Raw genomic sequence first — 11,776 nt, 5'->3', positions numbered from 1 at the left:
AAAGCCGCGATTCATGCACGAGTGTGGAGTGGGCTTTGTAAGAAGGCTCCATAGACCATGCAACAAATCTCTGATAGCCGGTTTAGACTCTCGGCTCGCGGCTCGTCTCGCGGCGCGTCTCGTGGCTCGCCTCGAATGGCCTTGAGCGCATGAGCCCGTCGAGCTAATGATTACACTCTCGCCTCGTGGCTCGGCTCGAGACTCGTCTCATGGCGCGTAAGCTCGTCGAGCTAATATATTTTAAACACTAACGGCACGGCATAAGGTTTATAATCGAATGACAAGTCGAACGCGAGTGTGAACGCAAGCGCGCGTCCCGCGCGAGCCCCTTTGACTCGTGCCTAAAAAACCGCTCCTCCACGCGAGCCAGGCGAGCGCGAGCCGAGCCGCGAGACGAGTCACGAGCCTACCGTTCACACTCGCGTCTCGTGGCGCGGCTCGCGGCTCGTCTCGTGGCTCGCGCGAGAGTCTAAACCGAGTATGAGAGCTGCCATCTCTTGTCACGATCAACCACATATATGATGCTTATTGAAATTTTACTTTATCTGTACCGGAGAGAAAAACCACGGCAAGACGAGACAGCGAATGGCGTACACCGGCAAGCGAGGTAAGCAAATTTTGTGCAAAACGAAAGCCTATTTGTTTTATAGCCATAATTGTCAATGAGACATGTTTATAGAAATGTGGTGAATAAAGAATATAATGCATTTTTCATATGATTCTCTACAGATTCTTTGTTTAAATGACATGAAGTTATTGGAGAACAAATCAATATGGCTCTCAAGCTGGGAAAATGTAGACTTTGTCTCAAACTCGGCGACTTCTATTCCATCTTTACGGTGGATAATAGTGTGCAGTTGGCGGATATGGTGATGGAGTGTGCTCGGATCAAAGTAAGTAAAGTATTCTTTCCAAGTATTTACTAAAAATTTTCACGAGTATTTCAATTTGCATAGAAACATGTTTGACTGCCACTGAACTATATTACTGGAGTTATGAAGGTTAAATCATTTCACAACTTGAATCTTTCAATTTGGACTGAATCGTGCATTATTTAGTGTTTTTTTTTACCAGTCAATTATAGCTGTCTAAAAAGTGATAATAATGCAACGAGTTTATTTATTTATTCAGTAAATGAGGTTTAACTAAAATATTTTTAATGAATATTAGAGTATAATGAGCTAAGCCAAGAATGGACAGACGGGTGGACAGAAGGATAAAGCAAAATTATAAGGTTACTACACTACAGAACCCTAAATATGAAATTTGATCATCATCTGAGTGTAAGAGGATAGTGGAAGCAGGGGTGCGAAACTCCTGACTTCGGTCAAACTCGGCTCCGCTCGGCTCAGCATTGCTCCGAGCAATTATTAGGGTTGGCACCACTTGACTTCCTTTTGCGTGCACGACCACAGATAAGATAATCACTTGATTTTTGACAACCCTAAATAGCCGAAAGGGATAGTGCCATATATTAGAAAGGGACAGCATGATTCGACCCTGAACCGCTGTCAAACTTCGTTTTTGTAGGAAGTTTCCTTTCTGTACGGTAGTACTATTAATTATTCTGTGGTGGAAGATAGCCTCTCCTTACAAACATACTCCCCATTTTCTTTCTGGATATTGACATTTTAGAAAATATTTTTACACAATTGGGTGTACAACATGTTTTTATTTTTGAGCTTGAAATCTAGAAACTTTCTCAAAGACACCGGTATTCTAACTAACTGCATTTCTGAGATAATCAATGATGATGATGATGATAAAAATTTAAGTACTATCGCGGACAATTGATGTTCAGAATGACATTGATATGTCACAGTTTTCAATTGCTTGGTTGAGTTAAATGTAATGTGTGTTACAAGAACGCTATATACATACAACATTTAATTACTTTTTATTAGGGAATGCAAATATTCGAAACTTTCAGGTATTCGAATATTCGACTTATTCTGACGAGATATTCGAATAATTATTCGAATATTTTAAAAAAATAAGAAAAGGATCAAGAAATTGGTTTATTATCGTTTTATTCAAAAGCTTTTTTCACATATTGCTAAAACCAATGATATTTTGCAGTAATCAACTTAATTTACTAGATTTTATCATTTTATTCTGAGATGCCCACATTTTTAAAAGCAAGTTAAAGGCAAAAATTAGACATTTTCAATATTCCTAGATAAATTTTTTATTATAAATGCGTTGTTGCGTGAATTAATATTACTTTAACCATCCCAACACGTATGTAAGAGAAAAAACATTTTAGTAGGTAATCATTTCCTGATTTAAATTAACTTTTAGTTGTTAAGAGTCCTGTAAAATGGCCTTTAATTCCATTGTATTTTGAATCTTTATTGACTTTATTTGACTTGGCAAGTTTATTTTTGATTCCTAATGGTCGGCTATTATATAAATTATATTATAGGTATTGGAATATTTAAGGGAAATAGTAGGGCGACGACTGGGTGGATTATTTGTTAGCTTAAGGTGCATGGTTAGATATAACTTACGTAGGTAACATTGCTTACCTAAAAAAAGCATTAGCCGCACCGTTATAAAACATACTTTTTGATTTCGTTTCCTTTGAAATTGAGTTAGGTTGTATACACTAACTAACTTGTATACATAACTGTATACACAAAGCCTATCGAGAGGAATACAGTAAAAACATTGTTTCCTTCGCATTTGGGTACCTACCGTTCCTCATTCACTGTAAATACCCGGCAAAACACACAGAAACTGTAACTATAGTGTATTAATAGATATTTTCTAGTAATAAAAAATATTCTAATATTCGAAACCTGAGCGGCCGAATATTCGAATATCAAAACAGGTCGAATATTCGACATATTCGAATAATCGAATTACAAGCCCTACTTTTATAAAATGAATTTTTTTTTTATCTTCTCTGTCACTCTAATTATGCCTTAATTGGAGTAAAAGAGAAAGATGCCCGCAATTTGCGAACTATGGTGTTCGCGGTAGGCCCTCAGTTAAGGGTTTACCTTTCTGTGTACCCAGTGCCTGGTATAAGATACATCCCTAAATAGCTGGGTTCCGAAGGGTTAAAAAAAAAAACAAAGTCAGTAATGAATGACAATGAGACGCGAGTCAGTCTGACATTAGTATTTGATACGCGAAACAAACAACCCTTACTAAATTAAGTGACTTTACGACGCTGCTGCAGCTGTCTAAAATAATTATATTGCTATTTTGACAATTAAATATTATGTTTATGTATATCAAGTATAATATTGTCGGGTGACAAGCAAAAGTCAGTAAGTACTATCAAAAAATTAAAGTAATAATGCACTTTATTACACGTGTAACACGGTTTATTGTCCAATAAATTCAATGGTGTTAGTGACTTTTGCTTGTCACCCGACGATATGTAAGGCTCGTACCGTAAATTTCAAACGGTTGTAATGTTGTTTCTAAGCAAGATGACTTGCAACATATGCTGGAGCAACTATATCACGCGTCCCTGCGAACAGGTCTTAAAAGAACATGGACAAGACAGGTTATGGCAACAGCCGATCTCACACCGAATCCCATTTCATTGAACAGACAAACACTAGAGCAAGTGCAGTACAGGTACGTGTACTCCCTAGGACAGGTAATAAAGCTCGGCCGAGATTCGATGATGGCTGAGATAAGGCGAAGGAAGCAGTTAGGATGGGCAGCCTTTGGGAAGCTGAGTTTCTTGCTGAAATCCGAAATCCCACAGTCGCTAAAAACAAAAGTTTTTAACCAGTGCGTACTAACAACCATGACATACGCTTGTGAGACATGACTGCCTGCTGGGATGATCCACGAGCTCAAAGTGACGCAGCGTAACATGGAACGAGCCATGCTCGGCATAACACTTCGCGATCGAGTCCGAAACGAGCTCATCCGAAAACGCACAAAAGTCGTCGACATAGGTCACAGGTTCGCCCGGCTAAAATGGGCCTGGGCAGGGCATATGTGCCGACTTCACGACGAACGATGGAGCAAGTGCGTTTTGGAGTGGAGACCCCGGCTAGGCAGAAGAAGTGTAGGCAGACCACCCGCCCGTTGGTCCGATGACATAAAGGAGACTGCGGGACCAGTCTGGATAAGGGTGACTAACAACCGCTCAAAGTGGAGAGAGATTGGAGAGGCGTATGCCCAACGGTGGGCGAACACACGCTGAAGAAGAAGAAGATGGCGATAAAAATCTTATTATTATTTATATTTTCGAATATAAATAATTCTGGTTTTACGCTGTGACGTTACACCGCCGGTAAATAAAAGAGATCACTGAAAAATTGGTCTTTTCCAAGAAAATTTGCAACATCCTACATGCTTGGTTCCGAAACACTTAAATTTACCCTGATGTTTCGTGCATTATATAATAAATAACTAATTTAGTATGTTGTCTCTTGAACAGAGGCCTCGAAGCGGTAGACTTCTAGGCTAGGAACAAGTGACCCTAAGCCCATCAGAAAGATTGCTAATAGAATTTGAGAAAACGAAGCATGCCTGTCATATTTATAGGGTACATATACAGCTATAGTGCATCGAACTACGACGTAATAAGTCAGTTTAGTTCTACTTACGAAGATTAGGATAGCTAAAGTAACCGAAAGTTTGCGTTATTTAATTCTAGGTCAAGTCGAAAATCAGACAATTTCCTTCGTAAAAAAAGTCGCATTTGGTAATTGACGAACAGCAGAGTAAGAGCACCAAACATCCTGCAGTGCCGTTCTCTCGTATATTATTTGACTCGAATCAAGATTGTATTAAGAGGGGAGGATAAAGCACCCATAAAACTTTAACAACTTCAGCAGGTGGACTGGTGCAGGCAAATATGAAAAACAGTTCCGTAAAAACTGCCACTGAATGCGCTAGGAAGAAGCTGTCTATCACTCTTACAGAAAAAAAAACAACGGGTTGCACTCCGGGAGTGCCGGCAGAAGTGAAAACTCAATGACATTGTAACAGTTTTTCGATCAGGTCACGTGTCTGTCTTACGAAGCGTCTTACGCTGTCGCGAGTTTAACATTTTTTCCCCATCACAAAAAGTGCACAGCGCCGCTAAAGAAGTTTTCACTTCAATAATAATAATTAAAGAACCTGATAATTATCTAAATTAAAAGTCGATTCATATTGAACTCGTTATTTAGTTTAGTTATTCTAAAAAACATAGTTTCTTATCAATAGGGTTGGCCGGTGGAAGTTTTTAGCAGATGGCGCCATCATAGCTTGCCCTGTCAATCCCTAGAATTGTGTCAAGTTTTTGTTTTCTTAATACCCTGGATGCCAGCCCTTTAAGCCAAATCTCATAGAAAAAGGGGCAAGCTATGATGGCGCCATCTATGCAAACCTTTGACAGTTGCCAACTCCATTGTATAGTCGTATCATCGAGAGCGTGGAATTGCATATGTAGTAGTATTGTTTGTTTACAGGCATTCTATATTTGAATTTTCTATTTTCTTGTACTATCAGCATACAACCACTACAAATGCAATTCCATCTTCTCGATAATTCAACTATATCAGTTTATTTATTTCTTTTGAAGTTTAGTTTTTTTAGGGTTCCGTACCCAAAAGGTAAAACGGGACCCTATTACTAAGACTCCGCTGTCCGTCCGTCCGTCCGTCCGTCCGTCAGTCCGTATGTCTGTCACCAGGCTGTATCTCGTGATCTGTGATAGACTACGTACTAGACATCTCGACGATGGCGACGACAGACGACTAGACATCTGAAATTTTCACAGATGAACTGTACGTCTACCATCAGTTTTTACATTGACATAACGCTCACGTCTACGTAACTTACTTTCTATGCATCTCGCTCGTACTCGCATATTAGTGCAAGCGAGATGTACAGAAAGTAAATTACGTAGACGTGAGCGTTATGTCAATGTCAAAACTGATGGTAGAGGCTCTGATGATGTATTTCTGTTGCCGCTATAACAACAAATACTAAAAACAGAATAAAATAAAGATTAAGTGGGGCTCCCATACAACAAACGTGATTTTTGACCGAAGTTAAGCAACGTCGGGCGGGGTCAGTACTTGGATGGGTGACCGTTTTTATAGATAATGGTACGGAACCCTTCGTGTGTGTGTGAGTCCGACTCGCACTTGGCCGGTTTTTTTTTCGGTACATCCCTTATAGTGCCCTACAATTTAAGCCCGTCACAGACGGAGCGATAATATATATTAATATACCGAAAGATACCGACAGAAATCTTATCGTACTTATAGCTAAGCAACACACACGACAACGATACCAAAATATATATAAATACTAGAGACCCGTTGCGGCGTCAAAACGCCGCTAGAGAATACAGGAATTCCAATAGTGAAATGAGTAGGTACTTAAAAAACTTTTGATAAAATAAAAACCGACTTCAATACAGATTGAAACGCAAGACTTGGTAAAAACCACTTGTTTGTTAATTTCCTTAAAAATTACTGAACAGATTTGGAATTTTTGAAATCGATTCATAAACAAAGGGGTTCTGCGCGAGCAAACATTAAAAAAAAGACAGCCGAATTGAGAGCCTCCTCCTTTTTTGAAGTCGGTTGAAAATGAAGCCACTTTATCGATAAGAAGTCATTGTCAGTGGGGAGACACTCCTGACTTCGGTCGAACTTGGCTCCGTTCGGCTCAGCATTGCTCCGAGCAATTATTAGGGTTGGCACCACTTGACTTCCTTTTGCGTGCACGACCACAGAAAGATAATCACTTGAATTTTGACAACCCTAAATAGCCGAAAGGGATAGTGCCACATATTAGAAAGGGATAGCATGATTCGACCCTGAACCGCTGTCAAACTTCGGGTTTGTAGGAAGTGTCCTTTCAGTACGGTAGTACTATTATTTCTTCTGTGTGATTGTCAATAGATAGGTAGGTACTCTAAAAACACTCGTTAACCTTTTCGACGCCGTCAAACACAAAAGCTGTCACGCTGACGCCACGTCACCGAAGTGTCAAAACTGAAATTGAACTTTATGCATATGCACGTAGGTCTATGTTGCTCTGTGGTTTGTGACCGATTAATCGGTCTTTGGCGTTGAACCTACGGTGCGGATATATCAGTCATTGGCGTCCAAAAGGTAAAAAATATATTTTAAACGATTGAATTGAATATGAATTTGTTTTTCAATACCTACCTAATCAAAAAAGTTTCAAAGAAGGTACTTATTTCCCGTTGACATAGAATCATAAAGTTATGCAAAGAAGCAACAAAGTCTTAAAATAAAAGAAGAAATCCAAACCCAAAACCCTTAAAAGTACCTGAAATGGGTGATTTCTAGGTCACTGTAGGTATTTATGTACCTGTGTATGCGTGTCTGTGATGCCAAAACGGCTGGACAGATTCCAATAAACGGGTAGCATGGGAACCCACAAATACTTTTTACTATTATGGTTATGACTATTTTGCCCGCAAGAAGTTCGGCATCTTCTAGTCTAATAAAAACCGGCCAAGAGCATGTCAGACCACGCTCAGTATAGGGTACTATAGATTACACCTCCCTACCAAATTTTATTATTGTAGTGCTTATAGTTTCCGAGTAAATCGACTGTGACATACGGGCGGACGGACGGACATAACGAAACTACAGTTCCGCTCCGTTTTTGCCATTTTGGTTACGGAACCCTAAAAAGACATTGTGATTAATTTATTTTTATTTTTATGCAAGTCAGTATGCATAATGACGTTGTAGTGGCACGAAACCTTCCTTGTACAAATCCAAATCGCACTTCATCGCCTTTTATTCCCGCAAAATTTAATATGCACGAAAAAGTTTTCATATCAATATTTTTATAAGATAATAGAATATAACCTAACAAAATACTACTGAAATAATAGTCACGATTAAAAAAGAAATTAGAAGTTGTCACGTTGACACAATAATATTATGATATGATTGTCAATCATTATAAACAAAAAGCAGAATTATTTTTGTATTTTCGTACATGTTAAAGTGTTGGGAATTATATGTTGCCGACTCAAAACGTAATATTTAATCATGCTTAACAGCTTCCTACAGGTTTGAGTTCTATTCATGGTTTTTTATTTTGACACCTTGAGTCAAAACACGATTTGGTTGACGACACACCACATGACAGGTCACGTTGATTTGGTTTGGTCGGTCAGTGCACAGTAGTTGTTTAAAATTCATTTTTTAGCACTTTTTCGTCCAAAAATTAAAAAAGTAATAGTTTTATGCAACTCTCCAGTATGAGACGAATCTAATGACATATCATTTATCAAAATCGGATCATAACTGTAGATCTGATGGGATGTACAAAAATCGGCTTCGCGTAATATATATAAGGATATTATAGCTACGTTTGTGGAGTGTGGACTCTGCCAAATAGTACGTAAAAAATATCGTAAGATGCCTTATAATAAATAAATAAATAAAATAAAATTATTTTATTTGCATAAAATATGGTACAACAAGGTGATATTGGAAAGATTATCCTGTACAGTGACATATTTTGCTGGTTAAGCATGCAAATGTTAAGTTAAAGCTATACGTAGGTGGTCTTAATTTATTACATTGTTTACTTACATTACAACTATAATTTCTGCTTAATATTACTAGATTTGGAGGAACTCGTTTACAGAATAAAATACCTGTTTTTTGAGCCATGTATATAGTTGCGCTTTGATATCTTTTGCTATAAGATATCTTTTAGTATATTATCGCTCCGTTTGTGACGGGCTTTATTATTCGAAAAAATATAAGGAATGTAAGAAAAGGAAGTTAAAACAAAATCTGAAACAGCTCTTGTATTTATTTATCATTTCAATATCATTATATTTTTATTATATTATATTATATATTATATTATATTATATATTATATTACAAAAGCTGTCACAGTTAAAGGGTAAAATTTATAAATCAGTCATAAGACCTGTCGTCATGTATGGATCAGAGTGTTGGGCCCTAAAGGTGACGGATGAAAAGAGATTGCATGTAGCGGAGATGCGAATGTTAAGATGGATGTGTGGCGTGACGAGAATGGATAGGATAAGGAATGAGTATATAAGAGGAAGCCTGAAAGTTGCACCCATAACAGAAAAAGTAAGGGCAAATCGCCTAGCGTGGTACGGGCATGTGATGCGGAGGGATGAAAGTCATGTGACGAGAAAGGTATTACGAATGAATGTGGAGGGAAGTACGAGGAAAGGAAAACTGAGGAAAAGGTGGATGGACTGTGTGAGAGATGATATGAAACGAACGCAAGTGAATGATGAAATGACGGGCGACAGAGAGGTGTGGAAGAGAAAGACATGCTGCGCCGACCCCAAGTGAATGGGACAAGGGCAAGAGAATGATGATTACAAAAGCTGTCAGGCGGACGCCACGTCACCGAAGTGTCAAAACTGAAATTGAACTTTATGCATATGCACGTAGGTCTATGTTGCTCTGAGGTCAGTGACCGATATACAGTCTTTGCCGTTGAATCTGCGGTGCGGATATATCGGTCATTGGCGTCCAAAAGGTAAAGTATGGACACGCAAAAATCTGGTTATGCATGATATGGTAAATCTTTTAAATGAATGAGGATTTTCAAGCAGCATTTTTTTTTAATGATTTGTGGATATCAAACTACATAATAGGTATGGTGGAATATACAGGGTGACCTTAGCCATTGGACAAACCCTGAAATCCCACGTAGGGTTACTTCTCAGAAATGCTCTAAATGTAATATTTTATTAATTAGAACAAAAGATAAAAAAATAAATTATCAAACAAAAGTTCAAGCCATCCAAAGGGAGAACGCAGCCAGCCTCATGGGAACCCTTCCACAGGGATCGGACCTGGGTGATCTAGCCTAATATACAGGGTGTCCCTAGCCATTGGACAAAGCCGAAATGTTCATATGCATTAGGGTATTTAGAACCAGTATACAAAGTATCATAACAATCGGTGTAGCGGTTACGAAGAAATTAACAAATTACGATTTTAATACTTTGGAGTAACCTGTATGTGTTAGTAGCTCCTGAGGTAATAAATAGTATGAAACCTTCTTCGACCGTTTTGATTATCTTTTTTATTTATGACATTAATGAGGTTCTGACTTTTAACAAATGTCATCATTGCCGCACATTTTCAAACAAATTGTCAAAAGCACTGCCAATGATTAATACAGTATGTTTCTTTTTGTTGTCGATTATTGGAAATAACTTGAAAAATTGTAATTTGTTAATTTCTTCGTAACCGCTACACCGATTGTTATGACACTTTGTATACTGGTTCTAAATACCCTAATGGCTATGGCTAGGGACAGCCTGTATAATGCTCATCAACTTAACGTTATATTATGATTGTATTTTTATTATGTAGTTTGATATCCACAAATCATTAAAAAAAAGTGCTGTTTCAAATCCTCATACAATTAAAAGATTTACCATATCATGCACGACCAGATTTTTTCGTGTCCATACTTTATGATATCTATTGATCCAGATAATATCTTAAAATTCATAATATTGTGTCAATATCCCTATTCTCGCCCGTTGTTGCTAATTTGTATAGAGGACTTTGCAAAAATACTTATGGTCATTTTCTGATCGGTTAGTCCTTTGGCCAACTGAAGCTACCTAACGAACCTAACCTACTTACCTACGCTTTATTCACGCTTCAGATGCCCGAAGGGCAAAGGCGGGGCTCCGTCTATTTTAAGTTGCGAAGGAAATGTTTTTTGAAAAGAACTTGAAAAGACCATCTAAGAACTCCAAATTTGATGGACATCCCAGCGTTTTTCATAGTTTTGATGTGCAGCGCCACGAGTGGTAAATTAATGAACTAATTCGACTAAAATGCCGCAGCAAATTACAAACGGCGCTGTCATGTCATCATAAGGTATTTTACAAAATGCGGACCGTTTGCAATTTGCCGTTTGTAAACGGCGGATTCTTACAAAATGCCTGCGACATATATACAAGAATTGCTCGTTTAAAGGTAAGATAGGTAGGACCGTGGGTAGGTGAGCCTTAAGTTAAGAGGTTAATGTCGCTATCGTCATAAAGGTCGTCAGTTATAATGTGACTTAAGTACTTAAAGCTACTGACTAATTTATCTAGAGTCAGCCCAAGCTAAGTTGGCAGTGTTTTTGATATCCCAGGCGGTGCAAGAGTTATTTTAAACGTCTAACTCCATTTTACGTCGCTTACTTAACACTTGCACCGTCTGGGCTATCAAAATCGCTGCCAACTTAGTTTGGTCTGACTCTAATAACAATTTTAAAAAAAGACGCTGTCAACGTCAGTCGTGTTTTTGTAAAGTCTCTTTAACCCTTTATAAGGCCCCATTTATACAGATATGCTACGTGAAAGTTAAATACACTACCATGTTTCTAATGCACTGGGGAACACATCTACGCCAAAAAAAAAACGAAATCATTAAGAAAAACATGTGGTCAATATATGCACTCAGCCTGTTAGTGCACTTGAGTTTTCAGATGATCTGTTTCCAATACCCCTATTCATTGACATTGACATAACAAACATAAGGTGCTCTGTACAGACTGGCGTTTAATTGACTACATACGGTAAATCGAACATTATTGTGTATCTTGTAGTGGGTAGGATTAATATACGAATATCACTGAAAAAATTATAAGCTCTTGCAATTCACGATGGAGAGTGGATTTATCAAAATTAGACCTTGTCATCATACCAATAAGAGTCTCGCCACTCGCTATCGTGAATTGCAAGAGCTATAATTCAAATTATTAGATACAGCGACGTGTATATTTTTAATAGTATAATGGAAACAATG

At 38.0% G+C, this 11,776-nt stretch overlaps 1 protein-coding gene across 1 annotated transcript in view; it reads left to right on the top strand.

The window, feature by feature from the left end:
- The first annotated feature begins 557 nt into the window (after positions 1 to 557).
- The window catches only part of LOC134804706 (zinc finger protein 208-like), a 32,973-nt gene continuing 21,754 nt past the window's right edge, over positions 558 to 11,776 (top strand). The window contains exons 1-2 of the mRNA XM_063777858.1: positions 558 to 607; positions 730 to 893. Coding sequence (XP_063633928.1) covers positions 774 to 893 — 120 coding nt within the window. The 5' untranslated portion in view covers positions 558 to 607; positions 730 to 773. The remainder of the gene's footprint in view (positions 608 to 729; positions 894 to 11,776) is intronic.

The sequence above is a fragment of the Cydia splendana genome, chromosome Z, assembly GCF_910591565.1.
Source record: "Cydia splendana chromosome Z, ilCydSple1.2, whole genome shotgun sequence".
NCBI classification, from domain to species: domain Eukaryota; kingdom Metazoa; phylum Arthropoda; class Insecta; order Lepidoptera; family Tortricidae; genus Cydia; species Cydia splendana.
Note: the sequence above shows the minus strand (reverse complement) of the source record. Positions and strands in the feature narration are given on the sequence as shown.